The 25,284-nt window shown below is 52.0% G+C and overlaps 1 protein-coding gene across 1 annotated transcript in view; it reads right to left on the bottom strand.

Moving 5' to 3' along the window:
- LOC102454964 (uncharacterized) overlaps positions 1-25,284 on the bottom strand; it is a 112,955-nt gene that overhangs the window by 75,717 nt on the left and 11,954 nt on the right. The window contains exons 5-22 of the mRNA XM_089770039.1: positions 25,128-25,229; positions 24,898-24,945; positions 21,575-21,601; positions 16,323-16,349; positions 15,611-15,637; positions 14,480-14,506; positions 13,153-13,179; positions 11,573-11,599; positions 10,302-10,328; positions 9,876-9,902; positions 9,117-9,152; positions 7,931-7,957; positions 6,798-6,824; positions 4,062-4,088; positions 3,322-3,357; positions 2,412-2,438; positions 1,758-1,793; positions 37-63 (exon numbers count right to left, since the gene is read on the bottom strand). Coding sequence (XP_089626165.1) covers positions 37-63; positions 1,758-1,793; positions 2,412-2,438; positions 3,322-3,357; positions 4,062-4,088; positions 6,798-6,824; positions 7,931-7,957; positions 9,117-9,152; positions 9,876-9,902; positions 10,302-10,328; positions 11,573-11,599; positions 13,153-13,179; positions 14,480-14,506; positions 15,611-15,637; positions 16,323-16,349; positions 21,575-21,601; positions 24,898-24,945; positions 25,128-25,229 — 609 coding nt within the window. The remainder of the gene's footprint in view (positions 1-36; positions 64-1,757; positions 1,794-2,411; positions 2,439-3,321; positions 3,358-4,061; positions 4,089-6,797; positions 6,825-7,930; positions 7,958-9,116; positions 9,153-9,875; positions 9,903-10,301; positions 10,329-11,572; positions 11,600-13,152; positions 13,180-14,479; positions 14,507-15,610; positions 15,638-16,322; positions 16,350-21,574; positions 21,602-24,897; positions 24,946-25,127; positions 25,230-25,284) is intronic.

Below are 25,284 nucleotides of genomic sequence, written 5' to 3'. Positions count from 1 at the left end.
GTCCAGGGCCTCCACTGGAGAGGTGGGTGAACTTACCAACTGTCCGGTTCAGCTTCAGGTGCTCTGTTGAGAGAAGAGGGAGAGCAGTTTGGGCTCAGCATGAGTCATTCCGAGCAGTCACATGTGGCTGGTCCCAGCTCTGGGTTCATCTGTGTGACAGCTGGGAGAGAGCTTCACAGCTTGGGCAAGTAGAGGAGAGTTTGACCAGGGTCCTGAGAGCAGCAGTGAGGCTGGGTACCAGGTGCAGCAGCTTGTGCCAGCTACTGAAATATAAACCCACCCAAACCTCCTGGGTATGGACTCGGGCAGCTCTTCTGAGCCACTGCCCCTATATCCCAGCCACACTGCTTGGCAGGTGGGATCTGGGTTTCAGGGGGCCTGTGGCTGCATCAGAGTTCCCTGCAATTGTACGGATGGCAGAGCCTAGCTGCAGGGCAGGATTGAGAGTTTGGGGCTGGGCTCTGGGACAGTGAGCCCAGTGCTGGGGTAGCAGGGTGCTGCTGGGGGGAGGTTAAAGGCAACAGCAGAGCCGTGTGCACATGGGAATCCCAGCTCCGGGACAGGAGGGGTTTTGCAGGTCAGAATTCAGGCAGTTACAGAATTGCTGTGCTAGTTTTCCCAGTCCCTCACTATACCCCACAGAACCATGTGCATTAAATATACCCGGTATCATTGAGGCTGATGCTGAGTGAGCTGCTGTGGGAGAAAAATCAAATAACTCCAATTGTGTCTAACGGGGGTTTGTGCAGGAAATCAAAACTCTCTAAAAGAAAACTGCTGTCAGGGTTAAAAGTTTTCCAGGCCTCTCACCCTGTAACAGAGAGAAATCATCTTAACTCTGATCAAGACCCTTACAATGCCTCTTATCTCAACTTCATGGAGACTCCTAGTCTGTCACAATTTGTCATGTAAACCCTTATCTTTGTCACAGTTTGCCTTGTAGGCTCCTCACTCAGGTTCTCATGTGCCTTTGTTCTGTAAAACTTACTTCTAGCATACTTGGTGTAAAGAGAAACCTCTCAGAGTACTTCTGCTGAGACTTTGATATGGTAAAGAAAACAATCATCAACTAAACTGTCTGAGCATACTGTATAAAGCCGTGGTCACCAACCAGTAGATCTCGGAGGCTCTAAGAGTAGCTCTTGAGCCCTCTCTGAACTGCGTGCCTGCGCAGTACCTTTACATTAGATTTCCTCATTTGAGGAACAGCTACTTACCAAGCAACAGCACAGGTGAGTAGCTGCAAGGAATGGTGGGATTTTTTTTTTAAAGTAGCAATATAAGGATTGGGGATAGCAAGTGATGGAGAGGAGGAGAATAGAGAGGGTGGGGCTTCAAGGAAGGGGCGTGGCAGTAGATCTTGGCTTGGTCTGTCATTTAAAAAGTGATCTTGGGTGTAAAAATGTTGGAGACCACTGGTATAAAGGGATCCCTGTACCTGTCTCTCAGGGCTGCTGCTGCTCCCACTCTGGTAGCTGTCAGCCTGCCTGCATGCATAATAAAGTTTTCCTTCTAGATTTCTCTCCTGCCTCACTGCTTTGACCTCCAGCCTCAGACCCTTCTGGGGACTCTGAGCGAGATTTCCCCAACACTGCCAACCCTGCAGAGTGTGAATATTTCCAGGGCAGAGGGAGATGACCATGAAGAGAATTCAGTCCATACCTCAGGTGTGGGGATTTTGCAATGGCATCAGAGCGTGAAAACACAGAGACATGTTTTCAAACGTGAAAACACAGAGAGATAAGTTGTCCAGATACCTGACTGCAGCCGCTTGATTTCATTCTCATGAGACACTGAAATGGGAAGATAACAGACCGAGATGCAGAATCGTGCTGGGTGAGGCCCTGTGCCCCAGAATGACCATGGTTAGTTACAGACACCCACAGCAGAGTCCCATCGTCAGAGCAGGAGCCAGCAGCCTGCTAGGAGTGGGGCTAGCAGTTAGTATTGTGCACCAACAAACTCGTGCCCTGGGATTGGGAAACCATCTGACCATGAGGGCAGACGTGGGTCTGGATCCTGATACTTGTGCCATTCCCAGCCCCTTCGTCTCAGGGGAAATCCTTGTCTGCATTTCTGACAACTCTTTGGGGTGCCCATGCTGTGTCCTACAGGTCTAACTAGAGGGTGGGGGTGTAGACGATTGGGGCTCACATCTGAGATCGGCCCTTTGTGACAAAGCAGGGAAACATGAGCCATGTTCTAGCAGTGACCCAGCAGCACCTGTGCTGCAGCAGATGTCTACAGAAAGTATCTAGCTCCCTTCCCTGCATCAGAACAACATGCTTGGCATTGGATTGGGAAAGGCCAGGTGACAGCCCTGTGCTGTTGGTGTTTCTGGATCTACACAACATCATGTGAGGCCTGGAGCCTCTGCCCAGGGACTCTAATGGGGAGGTGGATGAACTTACCCAGGTTCCGACGCAGCTCCTGGCATACTGGGGAGAGAGGAAAAGGAGCCATTGATGGTTCCACAAGGGGAGGTTTCAGAAACAGGAGGTGGGTTATTCCAATCTGTGGTACCTAGGCACTGCGTATGGAGGGTGGTGAAGCATTGGGTTGGTTTCCCTAGGGATGTGGTGGAATCTCCAATCCCGAGAGGTGTTTAAGTCTCAGCTTGACAAAGCCCTGGCTGGATTGATTGAGTTGGGGTTGGCTCTGCCTTGGGCAGGGGGCTGGACTCAGGGACTCCTGAGGTCTCTTCTAGCCCTAGGCATAGGCAGTGTCTCTGCCGTTGGGACCCCTGCAGGCTCAGTTCTCTCCCAGCGCCATGGCATGTGGCTGTGCGAGGTGACTCTGGGTGGGGGACACAGTTCAGAGCCCTGGGCAGCCCTGTGCTAAGACCTGGAGGTGAGGTCTGGGCTTTCAGGGGGCCCCTCACTGTATTCGGGTTCCCTGCAGTTGTACGGCTGGCAGGTGCTCAGTGTGACCAGTGACTGCAGGGCAGGATATGGGGTGACCAGCCCAGCTCTGCAGCTGGAGGGACCAGGGCTCAGATAGCAGGGGGTTCCTGGGGACTCTGAGAAGAACTGGCAGAGCTGTGTGTATGTAGCAGCCCAGCATGGGAATAGCAGGGATTTGTAGGTCAGTAGTGAGCCGTAGCAGCACAAAGGCAGGGAAGGAGTTTGCCCAGAGCCTCATCGAATCCCACTAACCCCCATGCACAACAGCCACTCTGGTCATTAGGGATGATACTGAAATGGGAGAGTTTCGCTATTTCCAGAGTAGGGAGAAATGACCAGAAAGGCGACTGACATCTACACATTGTGCATGGTTATTTTTTAGCACAGACACACACAGTCCCCAGGGATTACCAAGTACCTGTTGTTAACTTCTCATTTTCCTGCCTTTTAAACTCTGGAATGGGGAAGAGAAAAGTGTTAGACACAGATGCGCTGTGAGATCCTGTGTGCTCTACAACAACTGGTCCCCACTGCCAGACTCCCAGCCCCACGGCAGGGGGTCAGGAGCAGAGTGGATGGTGAGTGACACACTCCAGCATGCAGAATCCCTGGGATTGGCAAAGCATCCAAAACTGATGACAGACTGGGTCTGGATCTGGATACAGCTCTGACATCCACAGCCCGTCTGTCACAGGGGAATTCCTCGTCTTACTGACAGCCCTTCGGAGCGTCAGAGCTCCACACACAGGTACAATTAAGGGGCTGGACGTGCAGATGACTGGGACTCACACCTGGTGTTGGCAACACAGCATGGAAACAGAAGCTACATTTTGTGAAATGGCTCAGCAGAGGCTGCACTGCAGCAGGCATCTCTAGAAACCGGCTGACCCCCTTCTCCTGCAGCAGAGCAATGTGACTGGTACTAGACTGCCAAAGGCAGGTGACACCTGCTTTTCTAACCAGGCATGAGAGTAGGTTTCACAGCGCACAGCTCACAGCGCTGCGCTGGGAACAGGGTGACTCTAATGTGGTTCTGATTTCAGCCCAAACAGCACATCAGCCCTGCCCTGTGGAGTGGGGGTTTCAGAATCTTCTCAGCATCAGGTGTGGCTGGTAGCCTTTGTCTGGGGCCTCAACTGGAGAGGTGGGTGAACTTACCAAGTGTCCGGTTCAGCCTCTGGCACTCTGTGGAGAGAAGAGGGAGACCAGTTTGGGTTCAGCATGAGCCATTCTGAGCAGTCACATGTGGCTGGTCCCAGCTCTGGGTCCATCTAGGCTGCAGCTGGGAGTCAGCTTCCCAGCCTGGGCCGGCAGAGGAGAGTTCACTCCCCTTGCCCAGGCAGGGCCTGGAGCAGCCGTGTGGCTGGGTACCAAGTGCAGCAGCTTGTGCCAGCTGCTGAAATACAAACCCACCCAGATCTCCAGGGGATGGACTCGGGCAGCTCCCCTGAGCCACTGCCCCTGATATCCCAGCCACATGGCTACGTTAGCGCCCTGGCTCCAGCAGAGCTAGCCTGTGTCTGGCTACCCCAGCTGGGAAGCTTGTTCTCAGCTGCAGGAGAGACGCACCCAATGAGCCAGGGGTCTCAGAACTGAGAGGACACATCAGAGAATTCTCTTATTAATGATCAAATACAAGGTCCCAGATCAACACTTAGGCCACAAACTGCACCACGGGAGCCCCTCCCCCACACAATAGCACTTCAGGGAGTACACGGAGTGTCACATCAGAACATGTATCCAAAGAGAGAGGCCTGCCCATAGACACCCTGTCACGCGGCCTCAGGCCTCCCGTTTCTGTGTCATGTAATCCCTTTGTGGCATGTATCTGCACAAGTGTGTAACTCTAGGGTCAGTGGTTGGCAGGAGCTGAGCTGGGCCAGGCCGGGCTCCCTAGGGTGTGTGGCTCTGGATTTACTGCCCACCCTTAGATACACAGGGTCAGAGCCCATCCTGGGGTCTCAGGGGAACACTGCAGGCTGTGGATCCCATCTGAGTGTGTCACTAAACAGACACAGAGCAGAGCTGGGTTTGCAATCTCCATTCCTGTGAGGCCCAGGCCAGGGGGAAGATGGGAAAGCACAGGCCGGTGGAGTTCAGGGCTCTGATAACAGTGAGGTCATTGTTCCATGGGATACTAGTTGTTTTGGGGGTTAGCCCACAACTGGGATAGTGGCGTCTGTCCGGCCACAGAGGGCCTCCAGCAGAGCTGTGTGCAGGCAGGGAGCTCCCAGATGGGGCGACAGATCTTGTGAATGTCAGAACTGACACATATTGACCTGCGTGGAGGACATTTGCTCTACCCCCATCTCTGGGGATGTCTACACAGCCCCTTACATCGGCCTCCAGGAGCGTGTGTTGTAAGCCCACCAAAGTGCTGCTTGGAGACGACCCCGTGTCAGGGCTGCTGGTGTGAACCAGCTACCATGTTTATATTCAGAAAGTCCTCTCAAAATAGGCCTCCATGAATGCAAACTAGGATCCTTTTAGTTCACCGCACAGCATCCATGCCGTGTGCTTAGAGTAGCCTTTGGGCAGTGCAGAGATAGCCCGAGTCATGCCAGATTATTTACATTCAATTCATTCACCCTGGTTAAGAATAGTATTGAAATCTGGGCTACAAAATCTGCTGTGTGTATTACTTCCCAGGGGAGGGGAGATGAGTACTGCAGAAAGGGATCTAGGGGAGCACAAGCTAAATATGAGCCAACAGTGTGACGCTGTTGCAAAAAAAGCAAACAGGATTCTAGGATGCATGAACAGGTGTGTTGTGAGCTAGACATGAGAAGTCATTCTTCCACTCTACTGTCCTCTGATTAGGCTTCAGTTGGAGTATTGTGTCCAGTTCTGGGCACCACATTTCAAGATAGATGTGGAGAAATTGGAGAAGGTCCAGAGAAGAGCTACAAGAATGATTAAACGTCTAGACCACACCACCTATGAGGGAAGACTGAAAGAATTGGGCTTGTTTAGTTTTTCAAAGAGAAGATTGAGAGGGGACATGATAGTGGTATTCAGGTATCTAAAATGGTGTCACAAGGAGAAGGGAGGAAACGTGTTCTTCCTGGCCTCTGAGGATAGAACAAGAAGCAATGGGCTTAAACTGCAGCAAGAGAGATTTAGGTTGGACATTAGGAAAAAGTTCCTAACTGTCAGGTTGGTTAAACACTGGAATAAATTGCCCAGGGAGGTTGTGGAATCTTCATCTCTGGAGATATTTAAGAGTAGGTTAGATAAATGTCTATCAGGGATGGTCTAGACCAGTGGTCCCCAACCTTTTCAGGTTGGCGGGCGCCAGGGGGCGTGGCCGTTCGCCCGCCGGGCGCCAGGGGGCGGGGACACTTGCCCGCCTGGGGGCGGCCCCCCCCAGCCGCATGCCCGGGGGTGGGGCCCCCCCATAGCCACGCGCCCGGGGAAGGCGCCCCCTGGCAAGCGCCGCGCGCCCGGGGCCAGCGCCCCCCCCCCGTAAGCGCCACGGGGCCAAGGCCGGGGCCGGGGCCGGGGCCAGGGCCAGGGCATGCGCGGTGCTCCCGGGGGCGGGGCCAAGGCCGGAGCTGGCAAGGGTACGTGCGGCGCCCCCGGGGCCGGGACCGGCCATGCGCCCGGGGCTGGCACCTGCCAGCCCAGATTGCTCCGCGGGCGCATGTAAAGAGCCCGGCGGGCGCCATGGCGCCCACGGGCACCGGGTTGGGGACCACGGGTCTAGACAGTATTTGGTCCTGCCATGAGGGCAGGGGACTGGACTCGATGACCTCTCGAGGTCCCTTCCAGTCCTAGTATTCTATGATTCTGTGATCTTAAAAGTGACTCAGAGAATACATTATACAGGGGATTTTTCTATCATGCTGCAGTTGAATGCCCAGATGGACATCAAGCAGGAATTTATTCACTTACCAGATTTAAAGTCCTTTGTCTTCGCCTCTGAAACAAGGAAGAGAAAACAGTTGGACAATGAGAGGCACTTTGTGATTCCTTGTGCCCCAGGGTTAGGTACAGACACCCACCGCCAGCAGCTTTGACAGGAGCTGGACTGTCATAAACACTGAGCAGAAAAGGGATTTCCAAAGTATCTATCCTAGATGGAGGACCTGCCTGGATTCCCAGATAGCTGTGGAATTCTCTATCCTTTCATCTCAGGGGAATTCCTTGTTTGTGTCATTAGAAGCCCTTTGGAGCATCAAAGCTCCTGACTCCAAGTGTAACAAGGGATGGAACCGCAGGTGGTTGGAACTCAGAGTTCGGATTGGGCCTTGGTAACCCAGCATGGACATGGGATCCTGAGTCTGGTCTCCCATTTTGGAAAGTAGCCCAGAAGAGGCTTCACCTCTGCAGACATCCATAGAGAGCAGCTGGCCCCTCCTGCTCAATCAGAACAGTGTGACTGGCACTGGATTGCCAAAGGCCAGGTGGCACCGGTCTGCCTAACCAGTAGACCTGAGAGCAGGTACCCTGTGTCTGTTGCAGAGAACTCCCAGTGCTGCCCAAGTACATCCCCAGGAGTCTGGGCGGGTTTCTATTTCAGCAGCTTGCACAAGCTGCTGCACTTGTTACCCAGCCACACAGCTGCTCTCAGGCCCTGGACAAGGGGAGTGAACTCTCCTTTGCCGGCCCAGGTGTGGCCATGGGACGGACGTGCAGATAATGGGGCTCGGACCTGAGATCTGTCCTTGTTCTACAGCCTGGATACGTGAGTTATGTTTGGGGAGTGGCCCAGAAGAGCCTGTACTAACCTGTAGAAAGTGGCTGCCCCCTTCTCCTGCATCAGCACAGTGCGATTGATGCTCAGTTGCCAAAGGCCAGGTGCCCCCTGTGTATCTGATCAGACGTGAGAGCAGGCGACCCAGTGCCTGCGGCACACAGCTCCCAGTGCTGCCCTGGGACTGGGCTGACTCTAATGTGACTCTGACTTTAGCCCAAATTGTTCCCTCAGCCCAGCCCTGCTGTGATGGTGCGTATGGATCAGTTCAGAGCGGTGAGCGACTGGGAGCCTCTATCTGGGGCTGTTGTGGGGAGGTGGATGGACTTACCGAGGTCCTTCTGCAGTTTGCTGCACTCTGAGGAAGGAAGCAGAGGACAGAATCATGGAGTCAGTGAGGGTCATTCCAAGCAGAGTGCCATGGGGCTGTTCCAAGCTCTGCCTACAGCTACACTGCAGCTGGGAGTGAGCGTCCCAGTCTGGGCAGCAGACACTCTCTGCTTGTGCTCATGCACTGAACGAAACAGGGCAGCTGGGGGCAGCAGAGGGAGCAGCTGTGAAGAGCTGATGAAGCACAGTTCAACCTGAATTTTGAGGCACATATTCGACTTGCCACAATTAGCCACTATCCCTGCTACCCCACCAGCACTAATATTTAAATGCTGCCTCCCCTCCTCCCCCCCCCGCGACCGAAACCCAGCTAGTGTGTGTCTGGCTACATGAATGAGGCAGCACCCACCCACCTGCCCTGTAGATGTGCCCTGTGAACCAAGGGTCTCAGAACCAACAGGGATGGGCAGACAAAATTGGTTAATAAGCATCTGAAAATTGACAGATTAGCACTTAAACAGAGCCCACAAACAGCTGATGGGAATGAGGGAAGGGAGCATTACTCCTAAACATGTGTGCCATAGAGAGGCCTGCCTTGCTGCAGCCTGTCACCCGGCCTCAGGCCTCTTATTTCTGTGCCATGCAACCCCTGTGTTACACACTTGTGCAAATAAGTCTAGGGTGAGTGGTTGCAGGAATTTAGCTGACGAAAGGCCCCATCGGACTGTGTGGTTCTGGAATTACTGCCCATGGCTAGATCCGAGGGGCCAGGCCTTGTCCCACAGCACATGGACACGCTGTGGGTTGTGGTTCCTGTCCACGTGAAGCTCGCTGAGCACATACAGAGTGGATTAGTATTTGGAATCTTCCTTCATTTGTGGCAGGGACAGGGCAGAGTGGCAGGGAGGGAGGAGGGTTAAGGAGTACAGGGCTGAGTTAGCACACAGTGGGTGTGCAACGGCAAGAGCAGAGCCACAAGTAACCCAGGCCCGGGCTTGGACCGTGGGCTTCTGGGGTTCAGAGCCATTGATTATTAAGAATGATACTGACACATGAGCTGCAAACCCTGCAGAGTTGGTTTACTTCCAGAGTAGGGAGAAATGACCAGAAAGGTGACTGACGCCCATACATTGTGCATGGTGATTTTCTTAGCACAGACATACAGTTCTCAGGGATTATCCACGTACCTGTTGTTAACTTCTCATTTTCCTTCTTTTGAGACTCTGAAATGGGGAAGAGAAAAAGGTTAAGACACAGAGATGTGCTGTCAGATGCTGGGTGTCCCATAACTACTGGGCCCCAGTGCCACACTCCCAGCCCCAAGACAGGGGCCAGCAGCCTGGATGAGAGCAGAGCTGATGGTGACTGACATACACCAAGAATACAGGAGCCCTGGCAAAGCATCGAACACTGACGGCAGATGTGGCTCTGGATCTCTGTACAGGTCTGACACCCATGGTCCATCTGTCGCAGGTGAATTCCTCGTCTGTGTTACTGATAGCCCTTTGGAGTATCAAAGGTCCACACTCAGATAAAATTAGGGGTTGGACGTGCAGATGACTGAGGCTCACATCTGAGAGCTGGTGTTGAGAACACAGCATGGAAACAGAAGCTAGATTTTGTGAAATGGCCCAACAGAGGCTGTGCTGCACCAGGCATCTCTAGAAAGCGGCTGACCCCCTTCTCCTGCAGCAGAGCAATGTGACTGGTACTAGACTGCCAAAGGCTGGTGACACCTGCTTTTCTGAACATGCATGAGAGCAGGTATCACAGCGCACAGCTCGCAGCACTGCACTGGGACCAGGGTGACTCTACTGTTGTTCTGATTTCAGCCCAAACAGCACATCAGCCCTGTCCATGGAGTGGGGGTTTCAGAATTTGCTCAGCACTGGGTGTGGCTGTGTGCTGTTGTCCAGGGCCTTAACTGGATAGGTGGGTGAACTTACCAATTGTCTGGCTCAGCTTCTGGCGCTCTGTGGAGAGAAGAGGGAGACCAGTTTGGGTTCAGTATGAGCCATTCAGAGCAGTCACACGTGGCTGGTCCCAGCTCTGGGTCCATCTGCTCTGCAGCTGGGAGAGAGCTTCCCAGGCTGGGCCAGCGGAGGAGAGTTCACTTCCCTTGCCCAGGGCCTGAGAGCAGCCATGTGGCTGGGTACCAGGCGAAACATCTTGTACGAGCTGCTGAAATACAAACCCTCCCAGAGCACTGGGGATCGACTGAACATGAAGAACTCTTGAGTAACTTCCAGTCCTGGTATTCTATGATTCTATGATCTTGAAGGTGACTCAGTTCATACATTACACAGGGGATTTTTCTATCATGCTGCAGTTGAATGCCCAGACAGACATCAAGCAGGAATTGATCCACTTACCAGATTCAAAGTCCTTTATCTTCACATCTGAAACAAGGAAGAGAAAAGAGCTGGACAATGAGAGGCACTTCGTGATGCCATTTGCCCCAGAATAACTGGTAGAGATACAGACACCCACTGCAAGCAGCTTTGACGGGAGTTGGATTGTCATGAACACGCATCAGAAAAGGGATTTGCAAAGTGTCTAACCTAGATGGAGGACCTGTGCCTGGATTCCCAGGTAGCTGTGGAATTCTCAACCCTTTCACCTCAGGGGAATTCCTTGTTTGTGTCACTAGAAGCCCTTTGGAGCATCAAAGCTCCTGACTCCAGGTGTAACTAGAGGTTGGAGACCAGACCAGCAGATGGTTGGAGCTCAGAGTGCGGATCGGATCTTGGCAACCCAGCATGGACATGGGAACCTGAGTCTGGTCTCACATTCTGGGAAGTGGCCAAGAAGAGGCTTCACCGCTTCATCCATCCATAGAGAGCAGCTGGCCCCCCCGGTCCATCAGAACAGTGTGACTGGCACTGGATTGCCAAAGGCCAGCTGACACCTGTCTGCCCAACCAGTAGACCTGAGAGCAGGTATCCGTGTGTCTGTTGCAGAGAACTCCCAGTGCTGCCGTGGGACGGGCTTGCTCTGATGAGTTTTAAATATTTCCCAAACTTAGGGTTCCCATTTTGAGCTTTCCAAAAAGAGGATACCTGGTGCCTGAGACTGGGCTCAGGAGCAGGCAAACTCGCCCCCGCACACGTGGCTCTGGGCACCGCCTTGCTGGATGTGGGTCTGGATTCCAATACAGCTGTGACATTCCCAGCCCTTTCATGTCAGGGGAAATCCTTGTCTGCATTTCTGACAGCCCTTTGGGACACCCATGCTGTGTCCTACAGGCCTAACTAGAAGATGGGGGTGCAAAGAATTGGGGCTCACATCTCAGATCGGGCCTTGGTGACAAAGCAAGGAAACATGAGCCATGTTCTAGCAGCAGCCACCTGTAGAAAGTGTCTGGCTCCCTTCCCTGCATCAGAATAATGTGCTCAGCATTAGATTGGGAAAGGCCAAGTGACACCTGACTGTATCCACACAGGAGAGCAAATAACCCTGAGTCTGCTTCAGGTAGCTCACAGGGCTCAACTGGTACTGAGGTAACTCTAGTGTGTCTCTGATTTCAGCCCAAACTGGTCACTCAGCCCGGCTCTACACTGTTGATGTTTCTAGATTTGCTCAGGATCATGTGTGACTGGGAGCCTCTGCTCAAGGACTCTAATGGGGAGGTGGATGGACTTACCCAGCTTCTGACTCATCTCCTGGAGTTCTAGGGAGAGAGGGAAAGGAGACCATGATGGTTCAGCAAGGGGAGGTTTGAGAGGTGGGAGGTGGGTTATTCCAATCTGTGGTACCTGGGCACTGCCTCTGGTCCTGAGCCTCACAATGGGAGTGGAGGTGAAGGCAGTTGCCCTGTCTGATCCATTGTACCACACGTGGCAGGGTACATAGGTGTGGCAGGGGCAGCATTGTGAGCTGGCAGCTCAAGCAGAAGCCTTCTCGGATACCCTTTGCAGCTACTCAGATGGCAACTCTGAGCTGCATCCCTGCTGCTCTGGCCACTCTACTACCAGGGCACCAACTCACAAAGAGCCAATTGGTGTCTGCCTTCCCGAGCTAGGAAGCTCACTCCCAGCCGTAGTGTAGACGCATGCAAGTGGCTCAGCCCAGAAACAGTGCTTTTAGTGAACAAGATCAGCCCCCAAACAGAGCCCACACATTGCCCCGGGGCAGCTTCCCCAGGTACTGGCACGGTAGGGAGTGAAGGGAGGGAGCATCGCATCAGAACATGTATCCCACAGAGATACCTGCCCAGTTACGGCCTCCTGTTTCTGTGTCGTGCAATCCCTGTGTGGGGCTGAACTTCTTAACCTTGAAACTCTAGGGTCAGTGGTTGGCAGGAGCTGAGCTGGGCAGGCCTCCCTGGGGCATGTGGCTCTGGATTCACTGCCCACCCCATGACACATATGGGCAGAGCCCAACCTGGGGTCTCAGGGGTACACTGTGGACTGTGGGAGCCATCTCAGTGTGTGTCACTTTTCAGAGCTGGGTTTTCAGTCTCCATTCCTGTGAGGCCCAGGCCCAGGCCCAGGAGGAAGACGGGAAATACAGGCCACTGGAGATCAGGGCTGGGATAACAGTGAAGCTGTTGTTCCATGGGACACTAGCAGTTCCAGGTTTGCCCAGGGCTGAGATAGTGGGGCCTGCGCCTGGGCACTGAGGGACTCCAGCCGAGCTGGGTGCAGGCAAGGAGCTCACACATGAGGGGACAGACACTGTGAACACCAGAACTGACACATCGACCTGCGTGGAGGACGTTTGTTCTCCTGCTGCTTCAGGAGTTGTCTACACAGCCCCTTAAATCAGCCTCCATGCGTGTGAGTTGCTGAGTCCACCAAAGTGCAGCTTGGAGACGGCCGCATGGCAGGGCTGGTGGAGCGCACCAATGGGACCGGGTTTCTATTCAGAAAGTCCTCTTCGAATAGGCCTTTATGAAAGCAAACCAGGAAACTTTCAGTTCAGCCCCGCAGCATCCACGTAGCATGGTTAGAGTAGCACATTGTGGACATTTCTATGTATGTCTCATATTGTGAGCCATTGGGCAGTGCAGAGATAGCTGAGTGCTGCCAGCCTAGATGCCTTAAATTCATTCATCATGGTTAAGGGTGATACTGAAATCTGGGCTGCATTGTCCATTACAGCTGCCCAGGGGAGGGGAGATGATCATGAAGGTGACTCAGTTCATACATCACACAGGGGATTTTTCTATCATGTTGCAGTTTAAGGCCACAAAAGATATCACGTAGGGTTTTAGCCACTTACCAGATTTAAAGGCCTTTGTCTCCGCAACTAAAACAGGGAAGAGAAAACAGTTGGACAATGAGAGGTGCTTTGTTATGTTCTGTGCTCCAGAATAACTGTGTTAGGGACAGACACCCACCGTCACTGTCCCAGACACACTGCCGGAGCCAGCAGTTTTGACAGGAGCTGGACTGTCCTTTAGTAAACCCCCAACATGCACCAAAAAAAGGGATTTGCAAAGAATCTAATGTAGATGGAGGACTGAGCCTGGATTCCCAGCTAGCTGTGGAACTCTTAACTCTTTCCTCTGAGGGGAATTCCTTGTTTGTGTCAGTAGAACTCCCTTGGAGCATCAGAGCTCCTCACTCCAGGTGTAACTAGGGGATGCACCTGCAGATGGTTGGAGCTTAGAGTTCGGATCGGACCTTGATAACCCAGCATGGACATGGGAACCTGAGTCTGGTCTCACACTCTGGGAAGTGGCCCAGAAGAGGCTTCACCGCTGCAGCCATCCATAGAGAGCAGCTGGCCCCTCCTGATCCATCAGAACAGTGTGACTGGCACTGGATTGCCAAAGGCCAGCTGACACCTGTCTGCCCAACCAGTAGACCTGAGAGCAGGTATCCGTGTGTCTGTTGCAGAGAACTCCCAGTGCTGCTGTGGGACGGGCTTGCTCTGATGAGTTTTAAATATTTCCCAAACTTAGGGTTCCCATTTTGAGCTTTCCAAAAAGAGGACACCTGGTGCCTGAGACTGGGCTCAGGAGCAGGCAAACTCGCCCCCGCACACGTGGCTCTGGGCACCGCCTTGCTGAATGTGGGTCTGGATTCCAATACAGCTGTGACATTCCCAGCCCTTTCATGTCAGGGGAAATCCTTGTCTGCATTTCTGACAGCCCTTTGGGACACCCATGCTGTGTCCTACAGGTCTAACTAGAGTATGGGGATGCAGAGGATTGGGGCTCACATCTGAGATGTGCCTTGGTGGCAAAGCAAGGAAACATGAGCCATGTTCTAGCAGTGACCCAGCAGCACCTGCGCTGCAGCAGCCACCTGTAGAAAGTGTCTGGCTCCCTTCCCTGCATCAGAATAATGTGCTCGGCATTGGATTGGGAAAGGCCAAGTGACACCTGACTGTATCCACACAGGAGAGCAAATAACCCAGAGTCTGCTTCAGGTAGCTCACAGGGCTCCACTGGTACTGAGGTAACTCTAGTGTGACTCTTATTTCAGCCCAAACTGGTCACTCAGCCCGGCTCTACACTGTTGGTGTTTCTAGATTTGCTCAGGATCACGTGTGACTGGGAGCCTCTGCCCAGGGGCTCTAGCGGGGAAGTGGATGGACTTACCCAGCTTCTGACTCATCTCCTGGAGTTCTAGGGAGAGAGGGAAAGGAGACCATGATGGTTCAGCAAGGGGAGGTTTGAGAGGCGGGAGGTGGGTTATTCCAATCTGTGGTACCCGGGCACTGCCTCTGGTCCTGAGCCTCACAATGGGAGTGGAGGTGAAGGCAGTCGTCCTGTCTCATCCATTATACCACACGTGGCAGGGTACATAGGTGTGGCAGGGGCGGCATTGTGAGCTGGCAGCTCAAGCAGAAGCCTTTCAGGTAGGAATAAGAGATCCTCCGGAAAAGGGCTTTATTCTGGAGGATCGTGCCAGTCTAGACGCTTTTTTCCGGCTTTTCCCCAAGCCGGAAAAAAAGCGGCAGACATGTTTATTTAAATCCCGCGGGGGATATTCAAATCCCCCGCGGATTTCCCTATTCCAAAGTTGGAAATTATCATGGCTATTTCGGAATAGGGGCCAGTCTAGACGTAGCCTAGTAGTTCCAGGTTTGCCCAGGGCTGGGATAGTGGGGCCTGCGCCTGGGCACTGAGGGACTCCAGCCGAGCTGGGTGCAGGCAGGGAGCTCACACATGAGGGGACAGACACTGTGAACACCAGAACTGACACATCGACCTGTGTGGAGGACATTTTCTCTACCCCTGCCTCAGGGGTTGTCTACACAGCCCCTTACATCAGCCTCCATTCCTGTGAGTTACTGAGCCCACCAAAGTGCAGCTTGGAGACTTCCCCGTGTCAGGGCAGCTGGAGCGCACTAATGGGACCGGGTTTCTATTCAGAAAGTCCTCTTCAAATAGGCCTTTATGAAAGCAAACCAGGAATCTTTCAGTTCAGCCCCGCAGCATCCATGTAGCATGGTTAGAGTAGCACATTGTGGACATTTCTATCTGTGTCTCATATTGTGAGCCATTGGGCAGTGCAGAGATAACTGAGTGCTGCCAGCCTAGATGCCTTCAATTCATTCATCATGGTTAAGGGTGGTACTGAAATCTGGGCTGCATTGTCCATTACAGCTGCCCAGGGGAGGGGAGATGATCATGAAGGTGACTCAGTTCATACATCACACAGAGGATTTTTCTATCATGTTGCAGTTTAAGCCACAAAAGATATCACGTAGGGTTTTAGCCACTTACCAGATTTAAAGGCCTTTGTCTCCGCAACTAAAACAGGGAAGAGAAAACAGTTGGACAATGAGAGATGCTTTGTTATGTTCTGTGCTCCAGAATAACTGTGTTAGGGACAGACACCCACCGTCACTGTCCCAGACACACTGCCGGAGCCAGCAGTTTTGACAGGAGCTGGACTGTCCTTTAGTAAACCCCCAACATGCACCAAAAAAAGGGATTTGCAAAGTATCTAATGTAGATGGAGGACTGAGCCTGGATTCCCAGCTAGCTGTGGAATTCTTAACCCTTAACCCTCCAGGTGTGGATATGGGACAGACGTGCAGATAATGGGGCTCAGACCTGGGATCTGTCCTTGCCCTACAGCATGGAAATCTGAGTTACATTTGGAGAGTGGCCCTGTAGAGCCTGTACTGACGCACTTATCTGAAGAAAGTGGCTGCCCCCTTCTCCTGCATCAGCACAAGGTGGGTGGTGCTCAGTTGCCAAAGGCCAGGTACCCCCCTGTCTATCTAACTGGACGTGAGCGCAGGTAACCAGTGCCTGCGGCACACAGCTCCCAGTGCTGCCGTGGGACTGGGCTGATTAATGTGACTCTGACTTCAGCTCAAACTGTTCCCTGAGCCTGGCCCTGCAGTGTTGGTGCTTCTGGATTTGTTCAGCACGGTGTGCGACTGGGAGCCTCTATCTGGGGCTGTCGTGGGGAGGGGGATGGACTTACCAAAATTCTCCTGCAGCTTGCTCTTATCTGGGGAGGGAAGCAGAGGAGAGAATCATGGAGTCAGTGAGAGTCATTCCAAGCACTGTGCCAAGGGTCTGTTCATAGCTCTGCCTAAAGAGACACAGGCTCGCTCTGCTGGAGCCAATGCACTGAAAAAACAGGGCAGCCGGGGAGCAGCTGGGGCGCGCTGATCCATCCCAGTCAAACCTGGTCTGTGAGGCACGTACTCAACTGGCCACAATTAGCCACTTTCCCTGCTACCCCACCAGCACTAGTATTAGAATACCCCCCTTCCTGAAACCCAGCTAGTGTGTGTCTGGCTACACGAATGAGGCAGCACCCACCAACCTGCCTTGTAGCTGTGACCCGGGAGCCAAGGCTCTCAGAACTGACAGGGTAGGTCACACAAAACTGGTTAATAGGCAGCAGACAAGTGACAGATTAGCCCATAAACAGAGCCCACAAATGGCCCTAGGGGACAGCACCCTCCACTTATGGGAATGAGGGAAGGGAGCATCACTCCTGAATATGTGCCATAGAGAGAGGCCTGCCCGACTGCAGCCCGTCACCCCACCTCAGGCCTCTTATTTCTGTGCCATGCAATCCCTGTGGTGCACTGATTTACACAAGTGTGTAACTCCAGGGTCAGTGGTTAGCAGGAGTTTAGCTGTAGAAGGGCTCTATGGAGCTGGGCAGGTCTGGATTCACAGCTCACCCCAAAATACAAGGGCTCAGGTCTAGTCCCAGGTCACTGTGGGTTGGGGATCCTGTCTAAATGTAATTCACTGAGCAGATACCGAGTGGATTGGTATTGGGAATCTTCCTACATTTGTGGGCAGGGGGAGGGCAGAGTGGTGGGGAGGGAGCAGGGTTGGGAAGTACAGGGCCAGGGTCGCAGGCACGTAGTGAGTCAGGAACGATGGGAAAGAGCAGCGCCATGGGTAACCCAGAGCTTGGAGTGTGGGCTTCTGGGTATTAAGAGGCACCTCAGAGCTGTGTGGAAGGCAGGAGGCCCAGCACTGGGACAGCAGATATTTTACGTCAGAACTGAAATGTATCCACAGAATTGCAGGGAGGAAGTTTGCTCAGCCCCTGGCTCAGGACTTGTCTAAGCAGTGTCATATTTGAGCCTATGGGGGTGTGATTTGCCATACACCCCAAAGCTCTGCTCTGCACCTGAAAAGGAGACCGACATAGGGTCAGTGGAGCTGTTCCAAGCTCTGAGTAAGTCTATGACACAGCTGGGAGGGAGCTTTCCAGCCTGGATTGCCAGGCATGTGCTGGCTCTGCTTGAGGTAATGAACTGAAAGTTACAGGATAGCAGGAGTAGCACGTACAGCAGCTTGTGCCAGTTGCTTAAGTACCAACTCTTGGACCCTCTGGGTATTTACCCTGCCCTGAAACCCACCCACACGACTATCGATAGCGCCCTGCTATGTTAGCGCTCTGGCTCCAGCAGCACTAGCCTGTGTCTGGATCCTTGGGCTGAGAACGTCCCTCCCAGCTGCAGGGCAGACACACCCAAAGAGCCACTGGTCTCAGAACTGACAGCACAGGTCAGACAACACTGTTGTTAGGCCCAGATCAGCCACTAACCAGAGCCCACAAATGGCCCCAGGCGCAGCACCCCGATGTGACGGCCCTGCTGGGAATGAGGGCAGGAAGTATCCCACCAGGACATGTATCCCACAGACAAAGACCTGTGCTGCTGCAGCCTGTCACTCAGCCTCAGGCCTCCTGTTTCTGTGCCATGCAATCCCTGTGTGGTGCTGATCTGCACAAGGGTGTAGCTCTAGGGTCACTAGCAGGCAGGTGTTTACCTGGAGAAGGGCTCTGTGGGCTCTGTGGGCTGGATTTACTGCCCATCCTTGGAATGGTGGGTCTGGACCTGTCTCTGCTGCCATGGGAAAACTGGGTTGTGGGAGCTGTTAGAACACTCCTCACTGAGCTCGCACAGAACCCCGGAGGGTTTGGAGCCCATGTTAATTTGAGACTCAAGCTAATGTGGCGGGTGATGCCAGGTAGGAGTTGGGGGGCGGGAGAGAGAACTGGACAGGACTGGGGAGCTCAGGGCTGGGGTAGTAGTGTGGTAGTGGGCTGGGAACGAGGACACTGGGATTGTTCTGGGGAGCCCAAGGCTGGGATAGTGGGGGATTGCACCTGGAGAGTGAGAGACACAACCAGAGCTGCGTGCACACAGGGAGCTCAGAATTTGGACTCTGCCACACAGGGGAGTGGACGGGGAGCCCTTGAAATCAGGGAGAACTCTGGGTAAAGGCAGTGGGGGCAGGGACTCAGATCCTTTCGCTAGCCCATTTCACTGGGTAGTATAGTGTAGGAACCGGTTTTTAACCCACTGTAATAGCCAGTAGCCCTTTGATATAGCAGTAGGCCCTTAAGCTATAGTCTCTGGCTAAGCTTTCTAGAGATCTGCTGTTCAGTTGGCTTAAGACCCATAAGACCCAGCTATAGCCTTGATTTCAGTAGGAAACAGGATGAGCATAAATAGCAACCCTGCAGCTACATCTAGGTTGCATCCCTTTTTCGTAAAAGGGATGCAAATTAGACGTATCGCAATTGGTAATGAAGCAGGGATTTAAATCTCCCCCGCTTCATTAGCATAAAATGGCTGCCGCTTTTTTTGGCTCTGAGCTTTGCCAGAAAAAAGCGCCGGTCTAGACGTGGCTCTTTCAGAAAATAAAGCTTTTTCCGAAAGATCCTTTATCCCTTATTTTAAGAAGGATAAGGGATCTTTCGGAAATGAAAAAGGGATGCAATCTAGACGTAGCCTGCCTGTTTACCCTAAAGGAAAGAGCCAAAGCAGCACAACGTTAGGGAGGGAGCCATAACTGAATTGTCATGTCATAAGTTTCACACACCGATGCAAGGCCAAAGCCCTGGAAGGGGCCTCAGAATCTGGGTCATTGTTCTAAGAAAGAAACAACAGCCGCCTTCTCAAGGCCAACCATGAATTGTTGCTAAGCGCCCCCCTTTCACAAGCCCAACTTACCAAATCTATCAGCGGTTTACTTTAAGTAATTGCTTGCTGCCTTTCTCATTTTGTTTTGCTGTTTGCTCTGTACCCCTAGACAAGCACCCATGGACCATACCTGTCACCTATCGGGGAAACACCGTAACCACTCCTATGCACCCCAAGTGGAACGCCTCGCACATTTTGGGGGGAGGGGTGGGGACAAATACTTGTGTTTAGCAATTGTGTTAAACTGACCCATGGGCAGAGTTACTATGTCATCTTTTAGATTTTGTGGCTTATTGGCTTATGATGCCTTGCTGCTAGAACCTATCCAGGGGCCCGGGCACGCCCAGACCATTGCTACTCTCTCTGCCTATCAGCTCCCTTTCATAGTCTATTGTAACTATTTACTTGGCAGTGTTCACTGAGCCCAAGTGGCAAGGTGGCACTCCTCCAGCGTTGTGTGTAATAAACCCTCCTGCCTGAAACTACCTTACTCCTCCTGGAATGAGGTTTAACAGCTAATTCCATTTTGGGCTTTAATTCAGAATCCCGTTTCACTGCCGCATGTAGACGTGGGCAGTTACTTCGGGTTAGTCAATTTCTAAAATGGCAACTGGCCTCGAACATGCTAATGAAGCGCGGAACATTTAAATCCCGGGCTTCATTTGCAATTTTGGTCGCCCTCATTAGCCTCCCTAGATCGAATAGGGGGCTAGTGTAGACATACCCTTAGATTTTTTGGCTTATTGGCTTATGATGCTTTGCTGCTAGAACCTATCCAGAGGCTCGGGCACTCCCACACTATCCCTTCTCTCTCTGCCCATCAGCTCCCTTTTATAGTCTATTGTAATCATTTCCTTGGCAGTGTTCGCTGAGCCCAAGTGGCGAGGTGGCACTCCACCACCACCAGCATTGTGTGTAATAAACCCTCCTGCTTGAACCTACACCATGTCCACATTTTTAGTTTCCAACAGATGGGGGCTCGTGCGGGATCCAAGTTTGTGAGCTGATAGGGAGCTGGAGACTGACATCCAAAGAGAGGTGAATACGTTTACTTTACCACCTCATAAGGGCAGGGATGGAAGTCTCTGGTTCCCTTCAGACACATCTTGGTTCCATTGGTTTGGTTTTTTGCTGAGTGCTTCCAGAAATGATACAGGGGGAGGGCTGGCAGGGAGCCTGGCTTAGCACTTCTGTGCCACTGACTAGGACTCAAAACCACTCAAGGTAAAGTGCTGTCTGGCCCTCATGTACACTCCCTCCTGCACCAGATCTGAGCCCTCCCACACATCCAAGCTCCCTTTCAGAGCTCACCCCCTCCTTCTGCACTCCAACCCCCTGCCACAGTCTCAGCCCAAAGTACTCCCACACTCCAACCCTGGCAGGGCCTTGGAGAAAGGGTGGGGCAGGTGTGGGCCATCAGGGATGGGGCAGGGCACATTTATGTGATCAGACAGTTGGCAACATTGACCTGAGATGCATCCACAGAGATGCAGGAACTAGGAGTTTGCAGAGCCCCTTATTCAGGGCTTCCTTAAACAGCCCCACACTTGGGCCTGCAGGGGTTTAATCTGCAGCTTACAGCAACCTCCTGCCCTGTAGCTGCCCACTGAACAGGACCTAGTTGGTCCCCTTCAAACATGACTGTGGAAATGTGAGTAAGGAAACTTTCAGTGCACGCTCACAGAATCCACAGGGGGCTGTTACAGTGTAGCACTTAGGTGTGCCGCTATTTTCAGCCCTGTAACCTGAACCATTGGGCAGTGTAGACCTTGCTTGAGATCAGCTAGGCCATTAACTTCACTCTGTTATTAAGGCTGAAATCTGAGCTGCTAACTCTGAAGTGTTTGGCTATTTCTAGGGCCCGAGGTGATGACTATGAAGGTCACTAAGGTGCATACAGTGTAGGTACGTCTAAACTACATGGCTCCATTGATGGAGCCATGTAGACTTGTTTGTTCCGCTAAGGGAAATGAAGCTGTGATTTAAATAATCGTGGCTTCATTTAAATTTACATGGCTGCCGCGCTGAGTCAACAAACAGCTAATCAGCTGTTTGTCGGCTCAGCACGGCAGCCATGTAAATTTAAGAAAAGCCGCGATTATTTAAATCGCCACTTCATTTCCCTTTGCCGATCAGCCTAATCTACATGGCTCCATCGACAGAGCCATCGACGGAGCCATGTAGTTTAGACACACCCTGTATGTCGTGATTTTCCATCTTCTTACACTATGAAACCACAGACACTCATTTACAAGGGTTTTTAGCCAAGTACCTGATAACAGGGCCTTCTTCTCAGCCTCTGAAACACAGAAGACAAAAGTGTTAGTCACAGATACACATTGTGGGTTTGTGACAGACATCCCTGAGCTGCTTCCCAGCCCAGTGGAGCATCCAGAAGGTTTGACAGGATCAGGGCTGCCAATCAATGACATGCACCAACACACACACAGACATGGAGTTTCTCACTCCTTAGCCCTTTTCTGTACACACGCTAATTTAACTAATTAGGTATCAGAACCCTCCTTGAGTTAAACTGGCACGAGGCTATGTGTTGAACAGGCCTTGGGCTGGTGCAGCAGGGTAGAAGAACCATGGGGGGTAGGAGGTTGGTTCTTCCACAATGCCCCCTGTGGCTAGTTACAACACAGCATTGATTATGGGGAGCCCCAGCCCACCCAATTCAGTTCAATGAATGGTGGTTACATAAGGACACCACAGACAGTACAACAGATGAAAGAGCAGGATGGATCCTCAGGGCTTTTCCTGGCAGGGTTTGCTGTGAGAAAAGACAGTTACCTGTTTCTGTAACTTGTGTTCTTTGAGATGTATTGCTCATGGCCATTCTGGGTAGATGCATGTGTTCAGCACATGCACCGTTTCTAGAAGATTTTCCCTCAGTCGTATCCAGAGAGGAACAGCACCAGCACCCCCTGCCTATGCCACATTATATAAAGTGCTGTCAGGCCCCCCCACCCCCATTCTCCAGTTCCTTTTTACTGGAAACTCCAACAGTGGGGAAGGAGGTTGGAATGTTGAATGGACACGAGCAGCACATCTTGAAGAGCATCAATTATAAAAACAGGACTTTTCTTCTCCAAGTGCTTGCTCATGTGCACTCAGCATAGGCAACTGAGCAGTATCTTCAGAAGCAGGTAGGAGTTTAAAGACATGCTGATAATAACACAGTTTTTCTGAACCCAGTGTCCTACTTGGACTTTTGCATGATGGCGTAGTGGGACGTGAACATATGCACCAAAACCCCATTGCAGCCAGAAAGGCTGCCAAAGAATCCTGTGTCTTGGTGGAGTGCACTGTCACCAGTGGAAGTGGTTGTGTCCCTGCCAACTCATAGAATATTTGGATGCAAGAGGCTAGAGATCCTGTGTGTGGATACTGAGAGACCTTTCCTCCTTTTGGCAGACACACTAAAAACTTAGAATGGCCTGCAAAATGGCTTTGTCTGATCTAAGTAAACAGCAAGTGCTATCCTGACATCTGGGGCAGGGAGGCGCCTTTCCTCATTGGTTTCATGTGGTTTGTAGGGTAAAAGACCAGGAGGAAGAGGTTTTGGTCCACTTGGAAAGCAGAAATCATCTTGGGGAAGAAGGCTGGGCAAGGCCAGAACTGCACCTTGTCCTTAAAGAAGTGTTGTGTTTTAGATGCTGCTCGTAATTATTAGAACTGGGAGAAGTGGCTGTTGGGAGTCTGGAAGCAGAGGAAACAGGAAAGAGGGAGGAGAAGATTAGCCAGGGCTGAGTGAGAGCTACAAAGAGGTGCAGCAGCTTTGTAAAGAGGTTTCACTTTTGGTAAATAAAGTCCTATTGAAGTTTCTTAGTACCTTGCTTGCATGATACAACAAGAAGACAGTATAATTTGGCTCTGACATCAATGCAAGGAGTTCAGAGACCTTCCTGGTGCATGTTATTGTTATAAAAAGGCTACCTTCATTGGTAGGTGTGAGTGGGAGCAGGAGACCCTGTATTCAGAGGGCTGCCCCATCAGCCTGGAGAAGACCAGGCTAAGGTCCTACTCAGAGACTCAAATCTGTGAAAAGGCCCTCTCAAGGCCTTTCAAACCCTCACTGTGATGTTGTGAGAAAACACTGAACGGTCTTGAACTGGCAGGTGGAAGGCCAAGATTGCTGTCAAGTTTACCTTGATTGAAGCATGTGTCCAGCCCAGATGGGGGAGGTAGTCCAAGATAGTTTGCAAGAGGGCATCAGAAGAGGTATGTCCTTTCTGTGTGGCCCACACTGAGAATGTAGTCCACTTTTCCAAGTGCGTCTGCCTGCTTGTCAGCTTTCAGCTTTGTAGGAGGACTCGTCACACTCTCTCCTACTAAGATTGCTCACTTGGGTTCAGCCATAAAGCATCCATGTTGTGAGGTAGAGAGACAGTAGGTCTGGGTGCAAAAGACAGACGTGTTCCTGGGACTGCAAGTCCAATTCAATCGGTAGGACCCAGGGCAGCAACTCTACAAGGTTCATAAGGGTTTCTGAACCAAAGCTGGCAGGGCCATGCTTGTACAATAAGAATGACTCGAGCCCTGTCCTCCTTGATCTTCTGCAGGACTTTGCCAATGAGGGAACTGGAGAAAACACTTAGGGTATGTCTACACTACCCCGCTAGTTCGAACTAGCGGGGTAATGTATGCATACCGAACGTGCAAATGAAGCCCGGGATTTGAATTTCCCGGGCTTCATTTGCATAAGTGGGGAGCCGCCATTTTTAAATCCCCGCTGGTTCGAACCCCGTGTAGCGCGGCTACACGGGGCTCGAACTAGGTAGTGTACCGGTACACGAGGTGTACCAGTAGTTCGGGATAGGAACCTAGTCCGAACTACCTAGTTCGAGCCCCGTGTAGCCACGCTACACGGGGTTCGAACCAGCGGGGATTTAAAAATGGCGGCTCCCCGCTTATGCAAATGAAGCCCGGGAAATTCAAATCCCGGGCTTCATTTGCACGGTCGGTATGCATACATTACCCTGCTAGTTCGAACTAGCGGGGTAGTGTAGACATACCCATAGGCTGTGTCTACACTGGCATGAATTTCCGGAAATGCTTAAAATGGAATACTATTCCGTTTTCAGTTTTTCCGGAAAAGGAGCATCTACATTGGCAGGCTGCTTTTCCGGAAAAGCCCTTTTTCCGGAAAAGCGTCTGTGGCCAATGTAGACGCGCTTTTCCGGAAAAGACTACTGGGCTGTCTACACTGGCCCTTTTCCGGAACAGTGTTCCGGAATAAGGACTTATGCCCGAGCGGGAGCAGAATAGTTTTTCCGGAATAGCGGCTGATTTTGTACAGTAGAGCAGGCCAGCACCATCATAGTGCACTGCTGTACTGTTCTTAAACACTTAAACATTCACAGTGGATACATTAGACATGTGAACTTTAAAAAATGCTGCTGCTGTGTCTATTAGTGCATCTAAAGAAAGTGTAGGTCACAGATTCACAGAGTTTCAGGCCTCATGGGATCATTAGATCATCTCCTCTGACCTCCTGGCTCCCTCCTCTTCATTACTCTGAGCCCACAGATACACCAACCAGTCACAGAGCTCACACATCTCAACAGACAGACAGAGCAAAAGACCTACCAAAAGTCTCCTGTTCAGCGCTTTTCTTCTGAGAGGCCTTTTGCTTTGCTGTGAAACAGAGAACCACACATTGCTGTGAGACAGGGAAGGAAGGGGACACAGGGAACAATTTGCTATTACAGGTGGGGCAGGGGACCCCAGTGTGTTTATTAGTTTGGCTAAGTTCCTAAAGGAGGAACCCAAGGTCAACATCTAAACAATAAGATGCTCCCAAGCCTCAGCCTCTTTACCTGTATATTCACAATATGCACAAACTCCAGCAGCAATGAGAACCAGAACGAACAATGCCCAGAATGCAGCCAGCCAGGGAGATGCCCGGGGGAAGACTTCACCTGGCAAACAGAAAGCACAGGGAGTGAGGAGCACAGTCCCAACCTGGAGCTGAAG

Source organism: Pelodiscus sinensis, chromosome 18 (assembly GCF_052426305.1).
Source record: "Pelodiscus sinensis isolate ZL-2025 chromosome 18, ASM5242630v1, whole genome shotgun sequence".
NCBI lineage: Eukaryota > Metazoa > Chordata > Testudines > Trionychidae > Pelodiscus > Pelodiscus sinensis.
Note: the sequence above shows the minus strand (reverse complement) of the source record. Positions and strands in the feature narration are given on the sequence as shown.